The 22,432-nt window shown below is 40.0% G+C and overlaps 1 protein-coding gene across 1 annotated transcript; it reads right to left on the bottom strand.

Annotated features, from left to right (window-relative positions):
* Window positions 1–5,321: 5,321 nt before the first annotated feature.
* On the bottom strand, window positions 5,322–21,180 carry LOC132987455 (ras-related protein Rap-2a). The gene is made up of 2 exons (XM_061054542.1): window positions 20,232–21,180; window positions 5,322–6,992 (listed from the first exon to the last, which is right to left on the bottom strand). The coding sequence occupies exons 1-2, from the start codon at window positions 20,543–20,545 to the stop codon at window positions 6,755–6,757; spliced, it is 552 nt and encodes a 183-aa protein (XP_060910525.1). The 5' UTR covers window positions 20,546–21,180; the 3' UTR covers window positions 5,322–6,754.
* Between the last annotated feature and the right edge of the window lie 1,252 nt (window positions 21,181–22,432).

The raw sequence follows: 22,432 nt of genomic DNA on the forward strand, positions 1-22,432 counted from the left end.
GATGGCCAGGGGTGGCCCTAATCGCCATTGGAATTTGGCCACCCCAAAACCCTAAACTATGATTGGCTATTTGCCTTGTCAGAGGTGGGACTTATATTATAGTGGCTGTGTTGCAAGAGGCTGCTTTCTTTTCATTTCAGTGTAGCACAGTTTCTTTGAAATTGGACTCAGACAAACAGCTTGTTTGATTTCCTTAAGATTAACATATTTCCACTCTGTTGTTTTAGTTTTTAAGTTAAAAAAAAAATTATTAAGAGGGAATAATACACATTTTGATATGAATAGTAGAGATAGAAAGGGTAACGTAATGCTGTATGGGAGCACACAAACTTCATGCCACCCCAACGTACCCCCCATTAACCTCTCCCTCCCCACTCACAAAGTCAAAAGAAAAGTCTGGATTCGTCTCTGCTGATGGAAACTGACGATGTGAATTTTTAAGCTGCAATGGAAAATCTTTTGCTCCAGAAATAGTAACCCATAGTATACCCCTATCCCACAGGAAGGAACTCATTCTTGTGAGGACCGCTGTCTGTCCAGCTGTGATGCTCTGCTCCATGTTCTGCACACAGGACAAACATTATCATGACACCATTTCTAAATCACACAGACAATACATATAGAAAATCACAGATTTCTGCACTCAGATACAAATATGCAATTAATAAAACCCTTCAAGCCCTACCTTAAATAATGTTTTAATTGTCAGAAGGAGCAATTCAAAAAACCTGAATAAAGACATTTTACATCTCGTTGTCTTTCCTGTGGTTGGCAACAGAGGCAAAACAACATTTCAAGGTAGGGTGCAGAGGTGGGGATTTGTTCCAGCTGATCAAACAGAGGGAGGGAATCTGTTTTGTTCAGAGGGCGAGCATCCAAAGCTCAGGAATGAAGCCTCCTCCCCTCAAACCAGATCATCGCCAATCTCCTGCTGAGGCCCCCTCCTCAACAAGAAAGGGAAGCCAGCAGGGGGAGGCTCATCACATGCTCAATCCTGTTTTTATAATGAAGGTATAAGGACAGCAGATATTAAAACTGATTTTATTACTGCTGCATCTGTGTTTCAGTAAGTCAGGCTACAAATCCTTTTCTCCAGGGAAATGCACAAGTGACATTTTCTGCATGACTGCAATCACATTCCTATAAATAGATGGGGTAGATTTACATATTTTCTTGGTTGGGTTTTATGAAATGCTATTGTTGCCATTCATTTTGTCGCCTTTTCATCTCAGTCCAATGTTAATTTTGTTAACTCACAGAATAATATGTGGTAGTATTTTGTCCTGTCCCTCTTGTAGGAAAACACTTAATCCCTCAGCTGTTGTATAAATCCTCGTGATTAGTATCTCACTTTTGATAAGATATGAATATGAACATTACATCATAGCTACAGATGGTATAGATTTAGATTCTGCATTGAGAACAGTCAGTGAGAACAATAATGCCAAACAGAAATCCCATCAAAGACATACAGGTGTGAGTTACTTACTGCCATTCTTAAACGGTTGTTGGTAATATGTATTTAAGGACTTTATGCAATCAATGCTATCAGTTGGTAAAGGTGTGAAACCTGAAAAAAATCGAGTTGGAATTTCTGTTTTTAAGTTATCTCATTTATCTTAATTCAAAAGTGCACAGAGAAGGGAGCAGTTTGACTCCTAAAACAAAAACATAAAGACTGCAGGATACAGTTTTGTTGACTAAAAGCCTCAGGATCTGAAATCAACATGTTATCTTAGATACTAGAGAATCACTGCTCCAGGGACTGTAGGCATGGCTCCTGTTTATGTGAGAACATTTCATGTGTGGGTTAGTGCTCATCTAAAAACAAAAAAAACAATTTACACACTGTACGTTCATTCATTATTACAGATAATAACTTTCACTTAACAGACACACAGGTCACTAAAACATGAGGAAGATGAATCAGACCGACCCATGATGAATCCTTTTGTCGGGAAACCACAGAAAACCATCAAAGTGAAACAGAGCCATAGCACAAGCTTAGTTAGCTTAGCACAAATAATACGCTGAAAAGTAATACTTACTCATCTATAGGAAACAGAATCTACCTTGAAGCATCTTAAAACTCAGTTATTATTATATTGAATCACTACATTGGTACAACAACTAAAATGTTCTTTAGTAATCATTGAGAATGAGCTGCAATCCAAAAATACTGAAGTTAAATTAAAGTTTCAATTTAAAAAAGAACGAGGTCCCTCGAGGAAAAAAGAAGCTTAGTATTTTTGGGTAATTCACAAGTTTTTTTCTTCAAGCATTGCCATTTGAATACATTTTTTATGAGGTCTAGTCCCTATCTGTAAACCATGTTAGCTTCTGATTTGACTGAGCTCAACCTTTAAAGCCTATCGCTGATAATGGCTACATGTGACATGAACTCAAGCATCCAGTGGAGGAATCTCTTCTCGTTGTTTGCACGGATCATCCCCCACACATGCTCTCCTCTGTTACAGCTGCAAATTAGACTGTGAAATTGACAACTCATGTGTTGCCATCTGGTTGCCATGACACCTAGTTATAAGGCCTCCCGACATGCCTGGCTCAGCTTGTTTGTTCCTTCTTCCCCCTCCTGCACATCGACATTGTTTCTGGTATAAAAAGGCATCAAACATCACATCTTCATTCTAACCAACAGCACAAATAATAAATACTCTGTCAATCTGTCACATCCTCTAAAAACCTAGCAAAGTAGTTGGGTAACCATTAGGAAGGTGAGGACATCTTAAAGTGGTAGTTTTGATGTATGGTCAGCACGGTCCCTTGCTGGAGCAGCCAGCTGAAGTGTCAACGCTGAAACTAAGCTCATATACTGCTGTGCACAAGGGTTTTTCCCCTAAATCCAAAAAACATGAATTCACCCCAAGTTTATTCTATGCTTTAAATATTTTCAAAATGTCACTGTGTCGTCAGGTCAGACAGCACTTTTCTGTTTTCCTGCACATTTTGTTTGGCCCATCAGTTCATACAAGAGACAACATATATAAAAGATAATAACATAATGAAGGAAACAACAAAATTGGGTTTAAACAAAAGGACATTTTTGTGACCGGGAGCCCAAACAGGAGCTCTGGGGAAAACACATTCCCTATTGAATATTACCTCATATCACCCTGCTTCAACAAAAATCTGAACTTTTCCTTTAAACATGGAGCTCCACAGTGTGCTTTTGTCCCTTACAGGAATTCAGTCAAACAGGAAAGGGTATCATTTCTTCTTTTACAGCCCCCCTATTGATTGTCTCTGAGCTGCACAGGTACAAAAGCTTCATTTCCACACTTTCCCACCCCTGTCTGGAACACATTGAGACCTTTAATGCTCCACCGATCAATGAGATGATTAAAGCAATTTAAAGGCTCCTTTGTTCACTCTGTGTGTTGGAATCTCCTTCATCCTCTGAAACTGCTGCGCTTGCAGGGTGTTCCTTGTGTGTCCTGGAGTAAAAGTGCACAGGGCAGACATGGCCTCTTTGTCAAAGGCTGCTTTATCCCACACAGATACCCCAGGGGACTGTGCTGCAGCCTGGGCCGCGGTGGGGGCCGTGGTGACTCATACAGCCCCCTCCCTCCCCTCTTTATCTTGACATTTGACATTCTGATGTAAAGGATCTCAGCTGGAACAAACACTGTGTGCTGTGTCACAGCTGCAGCGTCTGTTCCTCTGAGAACAGGTAACAATGACTCAGCGGCAATTTCATTCAAACACCTACACTGTGGATCTCAGGGGGCTGTTTTCAAGAGGATTTTATTTTTCTTTCCCAGTCTGTTCCCCGCTGAGGATTCAACATATCACAATGCTACCTAGCGTTTCTTGAAAGTCATTCCTAATTCTGCAAGGACTTGTGGAAAAGGGGGGACCTGGAGCGCAGCATTACATTTTAAAAAACACCAGCTGCACCATCCGGCTGATTCCTGAAATTTTTTGCCATTCATTCTCATTAAATCTTCTTTCCCCTGACAACAAGGACGTTAAATTGTGTTTGGCTATATGTTACCACAAACATAAATGATGCAGCGATGCAAGAGGGGATTCTGACCTAATGAACCCCTCTGAGACCACTCACCATCAGGACCTCCAGCTCTCTGCTCTGCCTCAACAAAGCAGCACAAAGTGGCCACAAAGACTCACTCTTCAGCTGAAGGTGGATGTTGATGAGCCACTCAGAGGAGATGCTGGCACACACTTCCCTCGCTCTATTAAGTGGCGATTCCCCCGATAGACCACTTCACTCTGCACCAGTGATTCGCAACAATCTCTGAAATTAGTGGGAGTCAAAGCAAGGTTAAAAAAATCAAAGCTGAAATTAATCTCTTTAAATCATTATATTTTTAACTAAATTATTTTGCTCATTAGATCTCTGAGGCCAAAGTTTGATATGAGAAGTAATAACATACCTTTGTAGTTCGCCTTTAAATATTATTTTTTTATCCTTAGCTAGAAGCTTTGGACAGGGCTCTATATTGTCTCAAATGCCAGATAAGTAAGCACAGGTGTGCTCCAGTTACTCACACAAAGCTTTCATCACTGTGCTGCTAAAAAGAAGACGCATCTAAAGATAATAATAGGGAAGAAAAGGGAAGGTGAATAGCCACAATCAGGGGGCAGGGTAACTGCCAATTTAATCAAAGTAAAAATGGGGCTCAATCTTTAGCAAAAAGCTAACCAGTAGACTTCAGGCTAGCATTTAGAACCCGTTTAAATCTCAATGGTGTCCTGGATGTTGCTGTCCATCGGCCTACACTGTTGAGTTATGGGAGTCAGAAGTGGACATGTGTGAGGGTAGCTAGTATCATCATTGTCACTACCTGGAGCTGCATCAACACAGCAACACAGCCCGGGTCTGTTGAAGGTGGCAATGGTGTTTTGGTTGCCGTAGCAACTAAGGGCCATATTGGGTAGGTTAAGTAACTTATCAGTAGAGCATAGGGGCATAATTGGGATGAGATATGTCTCAATGAGTGCTTATCCTTTTATTAGGCCATCTTGTGTTTATTTAAAATCCAAACACCTCATATTTGTAGTAAAAGTGGAATTCAAATGAGTGGCATAGGCATCCCAATTATAGCCAAATAGAAGTGGACAATTTATACACAGTCTCTATTTTTGACAAAGTTAGGGCAGTATAGTGAAGGTGGAGTCAAGCCTTGAAAACCCCAAATACACGAGACGTTTCATGAATAAAAATAGAGATATAGTCAAGACGTACGAGTAGGACAAGAACTGTTAAGGAGAAATACTCTGGTAATAAAATCTCAGTGAGCAATCATTCACTTCATTTCACTCAAGCTTGGTAGCCTCAGTCGAGTGTTGAACACACTTTTATTGTTCAGCTGTCAAATGTAACAGTGTCACCATTCAGAGAGGGAATAAAGAGTAAATGGTCACATAAAAAAATATAAAATCAACAATGAAAATGGTCACACGGGTAAAGTCTGCCGTCCCGTGGAAACACAGATGTACAGTTGAGACAGTGTCCAGATGTCCAGACGTGTATGTGTTTGGTTTGCACGTTTCCACAGCCTATAATAAGTAAGAGTCCTTTTTTTTTGTTTACTAGCCATGCATACAGTTGACATTTCCACATGTGTTGAGTCAGTGTCTTATAGGAGCTGGCACTTCAATACAAAATATTTACACTACCATTAATTACCTCATCATCATCGTCATCGTCTTTACTATTTGATTCTATGGGTCTGAACACTCAAAGCACAGAAAGGATGGGATCAGGATGTTCAATCGTTAAGCACCCCGTGTCATCGTAAAACCAGGAGGAGAAAAATAAAATGCTGAGGCTGACAAATGTTGGCAACTTCACTTTAAATGTTCCTGAAAAGAGTCGCTGTAGACATTTCAAAACACTGAAAAGATGAACTCTTTGTCTTGTCATGATGAAGCAGTTGGATATATTATAACCGGGCAATCTGTCAACAAGAATCTCCCAGAGAGAGAGAGAGAGCGAGAGAGAGAGAGAGAGAGAAAAAAAACAAAACATCACACGATATGTAAAAGACTGCTATGTTTACGTTTGTATCTTCACATTAGAAAAGAGGAAAGACACTGCACCTTTTTCTCTCAACTCCTTTTTTTGAACAACACAAAAAAATAAGAAAATGGAGGCGCTGTCAGGTCACCTCTTTGGTTGAGCCCTGTAATGAGTAGAAAAACCCTCCCTCTAATCACTGCACACATCTAATACTCATCAGTATGTAAAACAACTGGACCCCAGAAATATGTTATGAGACTGATGCACAGTAACTAATGAAGTCGTGGTTACAACAAAATGCATCATGATGTTTTGAATTTGCTCGTAATACAGACAGAAAACGGACCTTCTTTCCCTCCTTTGTTAGCAGATTGTGGAGCAGCATATAAAGATCCTGATGTGTGATTCTTTGCAGATGATTCACTCCTACAAACTCAATGGATAAAACAAACCCAGACGCAACAGAAGAGAGTAACATAAGGCGAGTGCACGTTCATTTTTTGTCATTTGTCAAATTCTCTAGTGGCAAATTCCTGGCATTCCTCTTCATGACTCACGTGGTGTTATTAATAATCACGTCTCTGCTGATTTTAGGCTCCAAAGAGTTCAAATCCATCGAGCACAACCACAAATTGACCTCCTGTTTAATTGGCATGTGCATGTGTGTGTCTCTAAGTGTGTTTTCATCCTGCTCCCTCTTGGTAGACATCCCCCCCCCCCGGCCTGTTCCTGGACGCCCCCCCTTCAGGGCTATTGTATATTGCAAGAGGAGCAGCAGGGGTCGTCCTTGTCTGGCTGGGCGGCATAGTCCATCTGCCGAACGATCTCAGCGAATAGTTCGTCTACCATGGTTTTGCTTTTGGCCGAGGTCTCCATGAACGGGCAGCCCCACTCCTCTGCCAGGGCTTGGCCTTCGCTGGACGATACCTCCCTCTCACTCTCCAGGTCCACCTTGTTCCCCACCAGGATCACAGGAACCTTCTCGTACCTGAGGACAGACACACGTCCACATCAGGTGATCAGACATAGAAACGCACAAGAAGAAGAAATAAGGGAGTTTTTCTGTTTTTATATTTCCACTGAACTTTCAGTTTGAAATTATAAGTCATGTTCATTTCTAAACTTTTTTTCCCCACTCTTAATGTGTCAACATGCTTTAATTGCACCACTGAATGTCCTCAGTTTGAAGAACATTTTAAAACCTTCACTCAGTGCTACTATTTAACATCCACAACACACCATTTGACTTAAATGGCATATAACAACCTAATAAAATATGACCTTATTTCACATCATCACCTTCTTTCATTGGCAACCCTTTATCACTTCTGACATCATGCCAAGAAGCTTAAATGCTGTTTTAATGTCAAACTGTTTTGTTCAAGGTTGCAAGTACTGTTGGGAGTAACATGTTACTGTAACGCCACACTACTCCACGCCTTATGCCACTTCTGTTTGCAGTAACTAGTAGTACTTCTAGATAGTTTTCTTCTTCAATAACGAGCAACAATAACATAGATTTAAAAGCACTTGTTACTTTATGTGAAATAGCCGACAACGCAAGATTCTGTTTTACTGACATGGACTCAGCAGGTGAGGTTACGATGTTAGCACAGTCACATCCTGGGAGAAAGAATGTCGCAGTAAACCCACACAAAGGCTCATGATCATTCAGGTGTTTCCTTTCGGTCTTGGAAATACCAACATCATTTTTCACTGTTTGAGTTAAACGTCAACATTATCGCCGTATATTGCAGTCTATGTGCAGGAAGTAAAACCTTGTCAACCATCAAGAAAGTTATTTTAATCCCATGAAGCACCGAGCTAAACGATACACGTCTACTAAACTAGTTGTCAGAGTGACCAAGGCTGTAAACCGAGACTCCCAGGTGCAGCTCACCTTAGCTCTACAGATAAAGGAGGAGCCACTCAACACAAACAGGAAGCTTGATTTTAAATCACCATCAGCTCCACGATCAGAAAACCAAGACGAAACAGACTGATGGCAAGGTATTTTATTTCTTCCCATATCAACTGTTGCCCTATCTAATGAGCAAAATGCCTTCATATTGAAAATGGCAACAATATTAAATGACATTTTCAAGTAGTTTCCTCTCACACTGCCATAGCAACACTAAATAATGTTCACATTAATAAAACTATTGAAGCAAAAAGAAGCAATGCTAAAGTTACTTATTATGAAGTAACTCAGTAACTTAGTTACTTTCTGTATCTATTAACTGTAACTTGTTACTCATTTTCAGTAACTTGCCCTTCACTGGTTACAAGATACCAAAATAAAGGCACACAAATTAAATCTAGCTAAACAAATGTAAGTTTGATTAGGGTAAATTTATCTAGGAATTGGTTAAATTCTATAGCTGTTGTGACTTAGCTGTTAATATTAAAAAAATAAATATGTTCTCTTATTTTGAAATATGGCCTCTGTCTTTCTGAATTTTGCATAATTATTGTCTTTTGATTCCTGATTATAACACATTTCATCTTTCGACCCTCAGCATGATGTCAGCGGAACATGTAAATATAGTTAAAGAAAAACCTAACCTCATTAAATAATTTTCTTAAACTGCTTTTCCTTGTTTATGGGAGGCAGGCAGCCTTGAAATGTCGGTTAGGTCTTTTTCTATCACAGAAAGTTTTTCAGGGCTGTCTCTTGTTAACATGCACTGGAAATACTTTGCTGTTGGAGGAACCTACTATCTGCCTATCTACAACACTGACGATCATTTTGAGCCTGATAGCTCCATTAAAAGGTCCAGCTGGTTTTCAGTGACACTGCTAAAAAACAGAGACTTGAAATCAATTGCAAAGAAAAATTACAGCAAAAAAGTTGACTTCCCAACTCCAGGTTTATGACCTGATATTATTGGTAGTTCTTTTTGAAAAGCTCACTTTCTCCTTTCTGTATGACAAAAGTGTTAAGCCCAGTTGGGGTCAAACCATTGGCTTATTGTGGGCAGAAGGCTAATCGAAAGAAACATATTTTTTTTTGGTATTTGGTTGGTGGGAAGAAGCTTTTCATAAAAATAATCAGGGCAGCACCATTTTTCTGTCGGGTGCTAACCAGTGAACCTCCACTTAACGACCATGCCACCATGCCTCGTGTAAACATCAAGTCCAAAGCCTGAACAGGAAATGGATAGTAGAGCTCTGACCTCTGAGGGTGGGAGCTGGACATAATCCTCTGAGCTGTGAACTCTCCCGTCATGTTGCCTGAGCACAAGATGTTACTCTGGAAATGGATTACTTAGTCGACAACCAGAGGAGACGCTTAAACAGGCTACAGCAGTGAAATTATCAAAAGGAACGATTGGGTCGCTTTTTCAAGGATGTAATTGCTACATCAATTTTGCTGTTGGAAAACATGGCGGGTCTCTGAGGTAGTTTGCACACATCAGAAGAGAGAGATCAGAAACATCACACAGATACCAGATCATGTGGATGCATATCCCTTGCTAAACAACAGGTAGTTCTTTCATCTTATCTGTATCCATCTGTTGGACCCGTTGTCTGAACACACTTTAAATGTCTTTGTTCATAAAACACTCAGCAGCATCGTCACATCTATAGTTTCATGCCCTCAACACCAATCAGCATCATTAGGGTTTTCAAAAGCTGCCCCCGCCCTCTGAAAAAAACATGATTCTAAATTATTAATAGGACAAAAAATGATGCTCATCCTCAATTGCTATGGTAACAGGTATACAAGGATATATCTGACACTGGAGAGATTTGGAGACTGAAGAAACAACAGCTTCAGTCCACATTTAGGATCTGTTGGAGACCAGGGGATGCAGGTTTCAGAGTTTAACAAGCTTAAACTTAATGAGAATAGAGAGTGGATTCTGATCATGAATATGTTATCCTGAGTGAACTTCAATCTCGCTGCTCGCTGGCTGATATGAAGAACCAGGATTTCAGAAACAAGCTCAGAGGTCTTCCTGTGTGTAACCTAGAGTGTGATAGTGTTCTAGGAGTGAATGAGAAAACAACAAAGATAAACTTAAGATACATGTACAGTACCAAGGTCTCATTCAATGCATTTTTTGATGTCAATAAAAACATCAAGGCCACTGAGAGCTGTTTTTGAATACTTCTCATTGGTAGTGGGCCTGGACCTTACATTTCCCCTTCCCACCTCCTGAAAACCCCTAAACTTAGTTGTGGTTTAGCAGATTGCAAAGCAAGAACCTTTACTTTTATAGCAGCACTCATTTAGGAGAAGCCAAAGAGGGCTTAGCGTGTAGTTTGGGGGAAAGGGTCCTATTTGGGTGACTCTTTTCTGCCCCAGTCTGTGGCTTTAGTGAAAAATCTCCTGCTGTAACTGTCTCAAGGTGGTCTGTTGAAATCCAGCTGTACATTATCACACTTCAGTTTTATACCAGCTTGCAGATTCCTCGCCCAGATGTTTCTTCCACCGCAGAAAGCCAGAGTTTGGGATGTGTACTAGAGCTCTATTTATAAATCAAGCTTTCTAAAATAGTTATTTGCAATAATGCAAAAGAAAACTACTCATTGTATTCTATAAAATAACTGAAACTAAAGATTTGTTCCTCTGAGCCCATGGCATCTGAAAATGATTTGTGTTGGCCCTGTGATTATTTCACTGTGTGTAGAAGACGTACCAAAAATAAAAACACCTTACTTTTGAGAAGCTAGAACCAGTACAGTTTTTCCTGAAAATGCTTAAAAACTAAATTGTCCACTGAAAAGTCAAGATTGCTTGACTTGCTTTTGAGTCATTTGCAACAGTAATTACCACCATTGATATCAAAAATCATGGGTGTACCACCAATAAGACTTTTTTAAAAAACGTTGAAACAATGTACCAATCAATTGACGCCATGGGAAACTGTGCATCTTCCTCCTGCTCTCTCCAGAGCTGTCTGTCTGCATGTCAAACCTTAGAAATCCATAGACAGAAGGTATCAAGGATTTCTGGCCAATAAGCTCATATCAATCACTTGCATGTGTGGTTAAATGTAACTATAATAAAAGGACTTAACATCAAGTTATGTAGCTGTATGGTAACATGTGCAGCACAAAGACATCTGGTACCAAAGGACCAGGTCTAAATATAGTCTCAGTAACAGAGGAGGAGACCGGCAGTCCCAGGAGGTGTGAGACAGAGTCAGCCGCAGATACCGAAGCTCCCCAGGCCTCAGTGTGAAGGGTGTCGGCACAACCCTGTGCCTGGACCCGACGGTGGCTGATGCACGGAGAGCAGTTCACATGGTTCAGTCACGAGTCTCAAAAGACGACTCAATAAATGGGTCTGCTTGTGTTTGTGCACAGCTCAAACAACATGCCATGCTACAGCCTTCAGCTTGTGATTTGGACAACGCCTGCATTTGAGCTCTCTGACTGCAAACACCCACCCGAGCTCGCCCAGACACACCTTATCTATAATGCATGATGCATCAACTCACAGAGGCCTTGCTGACGGATGGTGACCCAAGAGCATCCACGTTTGACTCTGGCCAACGCCGTCAGGCTGAAGGAGGAAACAGGCAGCCTCCTCCCAGCGGCCCTTTTGGGGGGGGAATCAGCTGAGTCAGAGAGCAGCAATAAGCTCCTCTCTTCTGGCAGAGCATCAGGGCAAAGAAAGATTTAATCAGGAATAGATATCTGGAGAGTCTTTGGTAAACACACCACGACAAATAAAATAAAGACTTTGTGTTTTACAAAAGCAGGCGAGATAAAAACACAATATCAGGGAATGCTACCCAAAGCCTCTTTTGGATTCCCTCGAGGTTTTGAAAAGTAATTATCTGCTTTCAGAATCAAATGCTTTTCACAGATGATGGAGACACTGTCCAAGATGTCTCAAGAATGGAAAAGAAAAAGGAATATTGTTCTTCACAGACTAGACAGGCAAGTCATCCTTGTTTCTGAAATATTGCAGCCATAATACAGCATAGTCGTAGCTCCTTGGGGTTTCATGGTGTTTAAGATACATCCATCTTCTTACTCTACAAAGTACAACACCTCAAATCTGGAAAGCCAGTGCATGAGACATTTAGTCAAATTGCTGTTCTACAAAAAATGCAGTAAAAGAAAATTGCAAAGACTCATTCAAAAGCTTAATAACCACATATCTTCTCCTCTGATGAAACATTACACTTAGGAAACTTATAGCGTCATGATCACAAGACTTAATCACATCATGTCACTATGTGTAGCTTTAGAAATCATACAAGACCTCACCTGTACATGGGGTTAAAATGTTTGTTGTTAATACTTCATAATGGAAAAACAGACTTTGGAACATTGACGGGATTACCAAATCTTTTGTGCCATGTTTGGACAGCTATGGCACTCATTCCACGACTGCTTGTTTCCTGGCTGTTTGTGTAATTGTGTATTGTTTATTTCTCTGTGATAACCATGGCAACAATCTAAGAGTCCACTTCAGTCTGTAACCTGCCACTGTAAGAAAAAAGTCTAACGGCACTTTGTTTGTTTTAATTTATTGCACAGTTTAGCTTGTTTTAGTTGTTATGGAGTATAGAATCAGGCTTTAACAGATAAAAGGTGAGAAATTGAGAGATGTTTATTGTTCTGCGCATGAGCGGTTCTAGGCAGGGGCCAACAGGGGCCAGTTCCCCTGTAACTCTGAGCTTGGCCACCCTGTGGCCACCCCCCCAAAAGGAAGAATCCCCCTAACACATACACAGTATTTGAGTCAACAACTGGACTCACATTCTAGTATTCAATTCTGTTACTGAAACAAATATAAATCATGGTATTTTATGATGTGCACTATTATTTGGCATTATATTTATATATTTTTTAAAGCGATCATCTTTGTCTTTTTTTCACCTGGGTTTAATGTTCCCCTCTGACAAAACAATTGACTCCAGTTTGGCCCCCTCAGTAAAAGTGGTCTAGAACCGCCACTGGTTCTGCAACAGTGAGATACACTGAAAACAAGCACCAATTAAAGATGGTCGCACTCAACATCTATATTACACATGAAGTTCTGTTTGCATGTCATGAGGTTACTTGACTTTGAATACCAATCTAATACACTGAAACATAAAATACAATACAATAGAACTTATATACTTATATCACTAATGGCCTTTTGGTGTGTTGTCTGCACATAAATCACTCAGAAAAGATCATGTTTCACTAGTGGCTTGCTATAGGATGCTATTTAACATGCATAATTTATGATACAAATATCCACTAATAACCTGTCAGCTAAGCTGCTGCCTGGTTTTTCATCTCTGTGAGGTGTGGTGTAGCATGTGGTGTGGATGCTAAGAGCAAGAGAGATGTTCTTCATCAGGGGCTTTTCATGGTCTGTTTACTGGGAATATGCGACTAATGATGACCTTTTAAACATTCACCCCGACTGACTTCCTAGCTTTAAATTGAGCTGCTCTGCTCAATTCAACAAGACTTCTTAAAAGGAACAATTTGCGTTAGGCATCAGCCAAACCTCTATGTAAATCACATCAGAGGACAATGTGGATCTCTGTACCTTGTCTTTGATTTTTATTTTGCAAATACAATTTTGAGCTGCTGTGATGCAGGAAGGTTTTAGAACTCAATCAATCATAAAGAGCTCATAAAGGTGGCATGGATTGTCTTGCTGATATTTCCACCAGCTTGTTGGCTAGCCATAAATAAGAATCTATGCTAGCAGCTGTGTGAGGCTTAGATGCAGGGCTGAATACCTAAAACTGGTCTGGAATGGTAACAATGACAATGCTAACAGGCTGATTTTTAGCTGCTACTATGTATGAAGCATTTTAATGCGCTTGCCAATTAGAAACAAACACAGCTGAGGTTACTGTACAATGATCTGCTTTGCCCTCATCAAACGTCCTGCAGAGGGCCATGAACACTGAACTTTGAAACGCCAAGTCAACAGTAATGTGTAAGCATCCTTAAACTTGAGGTCAGTTTTCAGAGCAGACAGTGATGCAGATGAAAGAGGATCTTTCTTGGAGATCTGAGAGACTGCTGCTCCTTCATTTATTGATCTCAATCCTTTCAACAAGTTGGCCAGTTTTAGAAAGAAAGCTCCACAATTTGTAGCATTACTACAAAGGAGTAAGATAGAACACTAGCAGCATGAATTAGAGATGTTTGGACTGCAGACACAGAGCGTGGGATGGTACTCTGTTTCATCTCTTTTGTCTTCACTGTCCTCTGACCATGTCAACACTTTTTAAACGTTCTGTAGAAGTAGAAGAAGAAGAAGTAGAAGAAGAAGTAGAAGTAGAAGTAGAAGAAGTAGAATAAAAAGTAAAAGAAGTTGAAGTAGAATAAAAAGTAGAAGAAGTTGAAGAAGTAGAAGTAGAAGTAGAAGTAGAATAAAAAGTAGAAGTTGAAGAAGTAGAAGAAGTAGAAGTAGAAGTAGAAGAAGTAGAAGAAGTAGAAGTAGAAGTAGAAGAAGTAGAAGTAGAAGAAGTAGAAGTAGAAGAAGTAGAAGAAGTAGAAGTAGAAGAAGTAGAAGTAGAAGTAGAAGACGTAGAAGAAGAAACTGAAGAAGTAGAAGAAGAAGTAGAAGAAGTAGAAGTAGAAGTAGAAGAAGTAGAAGTAGAAGAAGTAGAAGAAGAAGAAGTAGAAGAAGTAGAAGTAGAAGAAGTAGAAGAAGAAGTAGAAGAAGTAGAAGTAGAAGAAGTAGAAGTAGAAGAAGTAGAAGAAGTAGAAGTAGAAGAAGTAGAAGAAGTAGAAGAAGTAGAAGAAGTAGAAGTAGAAGACGTAGAAGAAGAAACTGAAGAAGTAGAAGAAGAAGTAGAAGAAGTAGAAGAAGTAGAAGTAGAAGAAGTAGAAGTAGAAGAAGTAGAAGAAGAAGTAGAAGACGTAGAAGAAGAAACTGAAGAAGTAGAAGAAGAAGTAGAAGAAGTAGAAGTAGAAGAAGTAGAAGTAGAAGTAGAAGAAGTAGAAGAAGAAGAAGTAGAAGAAGTAGAAGTAGAAGAAGTAGAAGAAGAAGAAGTAGAAGAAGTAGAAGTAGAAGAAGTAGAAGTAGAAGAAGTAGAAGTAGAAGAAGTAGAAGAAGTAGAAGTAGAAGAAGTAGAAGTAGAAGAAGTAGAAGAAGAAGAAGTAGAAGAAGTAGAAGAAGAAGGTAGGAGTGATGGGGTCCTTGGTGAACACTGGCACACCAAGGTGTAATAATGTGCACCCAGAGGCCTCTGTGCTTGGATGTGTCTGTGGCATTAGCAGCAGGCTCTGATGGATGCTGACAGGGATCAGAGAGAGAGCAACTTACAGCGGCACCTCTGACCCGAGCTGAGGCTGATACGCTCGTGATGGGTGACGGGTCACTGGTGTTTTGGCAGCAAGGAGGGACAAACAAGCAGGGCGAGCAATGACAAGGTGGAATGTACAGGAAGAGTCTGACTCTTAAGGTTAACGTTACAGATTTACACTTCATCAATACAACTGTTCACCAAAAGACTGACACCTGCAGCTGCTAAAAACTAAAGTATCAGTGAAGTTTTTTCTAATTTATTGCTACAAGCTACATTACAACATCCCCTTCCATCGTCTAAATCTTCCATGTCAGGCCTGTCTTTATATTTTCACTCTCAGTTTGGATTAATCAACAAATTCTCTGATCAAAAACTTTTCTTAAAAACCTTGAATATCGCCAATCACAAATTCCCAGAGCCCAAGGTGGAATCTTCAAATGTCCTCCTCCCAAAAGAGCCGATCCCTGAAAAATGAAAGCATTTATTTTTTGCTTTCTTTCATGATCGCTGACTGAAATGGTTAATTCATTCTCAAAATAAATACAGAGAAGTTTGCTGACAGTCAAGTCATTGATGGAAAATTCCACCTTTTAGTTCTAATGTTCTGATTTTCTCTAATCAGTTTGTGATGCAGCTAACAGTGCGTCTTTTGATGGTTTTTTTTTTCTTCGTTTGAAGTCTCTTTTCCTTTGATGTCTCAGTCTGTCTCGTAGTGTCCTATTGCATCCACTGCTTTCCTACATTTCCCACAATACCATTAGACCAGCCTCTCGGAAGATGCCTTAAGGTTTTTCAGACAGGACAGACGGCTAGCTAGCCACATGCTAATGAAAGCATACGTCTTGATGCAGCACATCAACACAGTATGAGCTAGTATATTGTACAAAAATGTTCCCTGTGTGTGTATGAAGTCTTCAAGTTCTATGACTAATTATCAAAGCTTTAAACTTTTCAACTCATTTGCATGTTTATATCATTTAGTTTAGTACATTCAATTCTGTTAATGAACAAGTATTCAGGTGGGAACCTTTTTTCATTTAACAAAGTCGACTGAAAAAACATCGACCTTAACGAATCCTTAACAACTATATAACTTTGTCTATGAAATGCGTGATATTAAGTTTGAATTTGAACCCTTAATAAAGCAATGATTAAACAGCACTGTATGCTCAGGAATGTTTAACAATCTGTTTCACAGTGTGGAGAAAGACTTTCACACCATTGTAGAGTATAATCAGCAGATCTTTTGTGATAAATGTGACTTTAATGTTTCAGTGAGTTCCTACATAGATAGGTGAAGGAACAAGTTCTTCACATATTTTGTCCCCAACTTCCAGATACATTATGTTTTTTTTATATTCCTGTCACAAAAATCACATCAGCAGCAACAGGAATTGTGGGCCATTGTTTATGTGTTGAGTTTAGCATATCAAATATATTTACTACCTCTCAGGTCATCCTATATAACATCTGTAAACAGAAACATTTTCAGATGTTAAACATTATATTTCAATCACAATGCTATAAAGCCACTGAGGTCAGCTGTGTTGATGATGGAATGGAAATGTGAAGGTCTTTAAACTTTAAGTCAGAGAAACTCTTTAACTTACACTTTTTTTTTTTAATCTACATTGTGGTATCTATCTATTTTTTGTACATTTTTTATTTTAATTTTTTCAATTAAATTGTGTACTGTGTTCACTTTTTGTTTGCAATCTTTGCTCTTTGCTGCTGTAACACTGTAAATATCCCCGTTGTGGGATAAATAAAGGATTATCTTATCTTATCTTACATGAATAAAATAAAACTCATATAAAATCTGCCATTCAGAACAAACTCTGTTAAAGAAGTCACTAACAGAAAACCAATGACCTGATTTTTTTAACTACACTGTTTGAAATCTGATCTTAACTTTGAAGTCCACATGACACAGGATTCCAAAATTCACTTTTATGTAGAAGTAGTATGTGAAATGATGTGATGTTTTTGTCACAGAAAATGAATTCTGCTGCGACTAGGGATGCGCCGATGTATGGGTTTAACATCTGTATCGGCCGATATTGTCCCTGTTAACAGACATGGCTAATAATGCTGCATGAGCCAATGTCAGAAGCCGATGTTTATTTGTTGTGCAAAATCAATTTAATACTGGTATCTTGTATATGTAACTACTGATTCAGATAAGAGGTTTTTTATTGGGCCGATGAAGTCACCTGTTGAACATCCTCTGACTTGTTTTTCTTTGTCAAACATGAGAGAAAATGGTGGCATTGTGGGAGTCGTACACCGAAAGAAGTCATGACACAAACATCGGTATTAGTGGTCTTATTTTCCCAATTAGATCGGAGCATCTTGAGCTGTGACATTATAGAGGAGAAAAGCAGTACACACACACACACACACACACACACACACACACACACACACACACACACACACACACACACACACACACACACACACACACACACACACACACACACACACACACACACACACACACACACACACACACACACACACACACACACACACAGACTGAACATGCCTCTCCCTTCTCTCAACTCACACGGGGGAAAACATGTTGACCTCATTCTTTCATCTGGAGCCACAGATTTATAGGATTGTTTATAAGGTGTGTTTGGAGGAAGTAAAAATCCAATTAAGAGACACAAAGTAAAGCGACTGACAAAAACAGATACCTTTTGGGCTATTTTATGTCATTTTTGGGTTGCAGAATGTGACAGAAAAAAAGCACAACAGAGATAAAAACAAAACACTACAGCATGAAGTGACTGCACTTTCCTTATGAGGTGTTTTAACCAAAGTCATTATCTGTATCAGTAAACATGTGAGCTTCAAGCTGCAGCGCTTTACATACTTATTTATTAGGAGAGCGACGTTTCTCTGGAGCCTATTGGACACATCCACTGACATCTTGACACACACATTTTTATCATAAAGCCTTCTTATAATCCTTGTTTCATCCATGATGTTTTATTTGTTTGACTGTTAACCAATCTTTGTCTCAGTTGTTTCTCTTTTCTCTGTTCATTGGATGATTGCTGCACTGTTGTTTTAATTTTCATGCTTTTTTAATAGGATTTTATTATTGTGTGTTTGACTGTTGGGATTTTTTTTTCTGTAAAGCACTTTGTGAAGTTGGTTTTGATAAGTGCTTTATAAATAAACTTTATTATTATTATTATTATTATTATTATCTACAATGACTGATGGACCCACAGAGCACGCTGCCTGCACACTGTAACATCCAATCCAAGAATCCAAGCTAACACATCCACTATCATCAATGATTTAACCTGCAGCGTCTACTACAACAAGAGTCTTAAACCTTCATGCTGTCATGTCAGCAGGTGAATGTACAGCACTGTGTGTCCTCAACATAAAGAGCACCAATCACATGACAGCCCGTGAACACAGCCTCAGCTAACCCCTTCCCCCTGTATCAATCAGCAGCTCACTCATGGTGACCTCATATCTGGATCATCTGTGTAACAGCACTCAGACATCAGACAACTCCATGCTCCCAATTGTGCTGTGCTTACTAAAGAGCTTTTGCAGCGTGTTAATTAAAAAAACTTTGGCTTCATCTTCCCCCGCAGCAGAAGCTGGACTAACCCTATAGTTGTGTTTTGAGCTTTGCTTTCCTTGAAGCTTTTCTGCAGCAGAAACTCTGTTTTGCAAAGAATGATGGGTATATCCTCATGCAGCTTTTTCACAGGGTTTGCAGCATCTCAGCACAGTGCAACAAAAAGAGCAGCTTGGCAGATCAGAGACAGTGCAGACAGTATGTTATGACTGGAAGAGATACTGATCGATTGGCACATTTGCCCTGGTGGTTACACCTCGAGTGAAACAATACAAAGTCTGCAGAAACACAGAAGAGAGGATTCTTCTCTGGATTTAAGAAAGATCACAACAGAGTGTACTAACTGTAACACCTGACATGAAGTGACACAGATATTTAAAAGTCCCAGTTCTGTACTCTATATCAGACATGTTGGAATGACCTGCCCAATCAAATTATTATGTCAGAATTAACTGTATAACACACAACTGGGAGTGCTTTTATGCTGAATATCAGAACTCTTGTGTTTCTTTCACAAGCACAAGTCATGCTGGCATTAAGTATAACAGCAAAGCCTCAAGATAAGACTTTGAAACAACTGCATTATAAGCAGCATAGAGTGAACAGTCATGGCAAAAGCATATTATTTTAAGTTTATTAAAAAAAGTCTTTCGGCGTTACAAACATAACTTGTTCTACATCTTGATTGTAACTAGATGTTTGCCATGCAACACACATTTTTCTGTGATCTTGAAATTTTGTTGCAACATGTTATGGCAGAGTAGCTTCTTTTCTTTACATTTATCTGTACATGACGTGACATTAGAATTGTGTCTGACTCAACAGTTTTAGTTTTTTTGTATGTACTCCCTCTGATTACTCCCTTCAGTTTCAGATGAAATAAAATGTCATTAGACAAATACTGGTATTTATACATCTTGAAATGACAATTGTTGTGGGTAACTTTGGGGCACTATGTATTTGAGATAGGCTATCTGTTATATCACTGAAGTTCTGCCGTGACATTAATCACAACACTTGATGTAGAGTGATGTAGGTAAAAGTCCCAGTCCTGTTGTGCACTATAGCAGCACTTGTGTCTGAGATCAGTCAGATTGCATGATTGTTGAATGTGTACTTTTAGAGTGGCTGGGACTGCAATGCAAGGGCATTTGCCTACCTTAAGGGATTTGGAGTGAGAACTGGTACACCAAAATAGAACAGGCATGTTATGATGCAGAGTGCCCTGTTGATGCATCTCCTCTAAGCACAGTTCTCAGGCCAGGCCTGGGCCCATCCTCAAACTGCACAGGGCCTGTAAGGCCAGCTCTATGTGGTGTAGAATCAACCCTAACATAACACTTTACCATCTGTACATCATTCATTTCCTGCGCGTCTTTTGACCAACCTTTTCACTCTTATGATCTGATCCCTCATCGGCTTTATGTCCTGGAAGCTTTGCTGGTTGACCAGGCTGTAGACTAGTATGAATCCTTGACCGTTTTTGATGTACAGGTCCCGCATGGAGGCAAACTGCTCGGTACCAGCCGTGTCCAGGATCTCCAGCACCGAGGGTGAGGAGTCCACCTCGATCTCCTTGCGATAGAAGTCCTCTATAGTGGGGTCGTACTTCTCAATGAACGTCCCGGTGACGAACTGCACAGTGAGGGCGGATTTCCCGACCCCACCGCTGCCTAGGACCACCACTTTATACTCGCGCATCGTGGATCAAATCAAGTGGTTGGGGGTTCAGTCTCCGCGCGTCATTGAAATGAGCTTCAAAATGTTCCCACACGAATCACATTCACCATTCGTGTCCCATTTTGAACGGGTTGTCAATAACACGGTCCTGCTGGCTGCTGCTCAGCTACAGCAGAGCACAAAGAGTCGCTGCCCGAAGATGGATTTCATTGTAGAAATTCCCCCATGCAGGCCACTCACTGACAGCTACATGGACATCCGAGCGCTGTAAATGTCCGAGATGTGCACAGAGAAGAAGAAATCACCGCTCGATGAGATGTGGTCCGTTTCATCTGCTTAGCTCACCCCTCTCTGAGCATCATAAAAAAAACAAACTTGCTCCATCGAGGACACTGGGAAATCGCTGGGTTAGCCCCTGGAATGAACTGCATACACGATTTCTTAAGCACGGGACCGCCTCAGGATGAAAAGCAAAAAGTCAAACTGATACGACCTTTGTTTCTTTTTCACCATCTCTCGCATGTCTCGCTCTCTCCCTCGTTCTCCGGTGAAATCCCAGCCGCCATACTCTCGGGTGGAGACCCGCGGCCGCTGCGTAACCAGCTGGTCCCCACTCGGCTCCCGTACCCACCAGGGCAAAAAAAAAAAGGAAAAAAGCGTACGGACCCTCCCTCCTACTCTGACGGATTTGCCCGTTGACCAACGACAGCCTGAGCTGTCTCGTGCCTTGAATGGGAGCCTCGCGGAGGGGAGGGAGCCAGTCAGATTCAGCGGTTTACATTTCCGTTCATGTGTTAAAATTCCCATCATTCGGTTGCCCCAGTGACATGCAAAGAGAGCTCGTCCAATCAGAGGAAGGGCTCGAGGATGTGTATCCAGGAGAGGGAAAAAAAAGGCACCGGATGCTGTTGCTATGGCAACGCTGCATTTTGTTGCTGGCGTCCAAATTTAAGAATGTGGTAGGCTATGAAAGCTGCTTACAACCGTGTAATTCTTTTATTTCAACAAGTGCAGGCAGAAACAACAAAAAAAGCACCAGATCAAGGCCTTTACTTTTCACATGACCTTACATTTTTTATTTTATTTAATCGATTCAGCAAGCATAATTTTAACGGTAATTGCACGTGTGAATTTTTTATCCAGGACAAAACTTAAAGAGCAACCACAAATAACATTCAGCAAAATAGACAAAGAAACATCCTGACACACAAAACGTAAAATAATTATAGTAATTATTATATGATAGTAAAATAATAATAATAATAATAAAAAGTAAACAAGGGGTACATTTAAACAATAATAATTTTTTATTTAAAAAAAGTAGGCTAATAGTAGGCCTCATAGCATACCTCATAGTAGTAGAAGTAGTAGATCAATAATTTTAATACAGACATTCACAGGTCAGCTAGATAAAACAAAATGCAGTCTTTGAAATCTTAATGACCATACATTAAAAACTGCCTTCAGCACGAGCAGGGGTGAGACAATCTCATTTACAACCTATCAGTATAAATAACTGTACAAACATATCATTCTAAAACACATATTCTTCCACACATAAGCATCACTCTGGAACTGCAGGGAAATGCATCCTAACATAAGAGAAGAAGGAGGACCACAGAGCATTGAATTTGTTTAGAGAACCTTTAGAGTGTGTCCAAACTTACACAACTTAATACAGAGTGAATCCAATTGGCAGAAGACGTGGAGTGTGATTTCCATATGAGCGATATTAATATTTGGATAGTCTGTCATTGGTCCAATGAGCCCTGTGAATAAGCTTGAACTGAATGAGACTACTGTGTGTCTGGCTCATGTAGGATAGGAAGGTACCCTTTTGACCACCTTCCCATATTTGATCAGCGATTTCCTCACCCAGCTCTTCCTTCCACACAGATTCAATGCCAC

The sequence above is a fragment of the Labrus mixtus genome, chromosome 13 (assembly GCF_963584025.1).
Source record: "Labrus mixtus chromosome 13, fLabMix1.1, whole genome shotgun sequence".
In the NCBI taxonomy this organism is placed as follows: domain Eukaryota; kingdom Metazoa; phylum Chordata; class Actinopteri; order Labriformes; family Labridae; genus Labrus; species Labrus mixtus.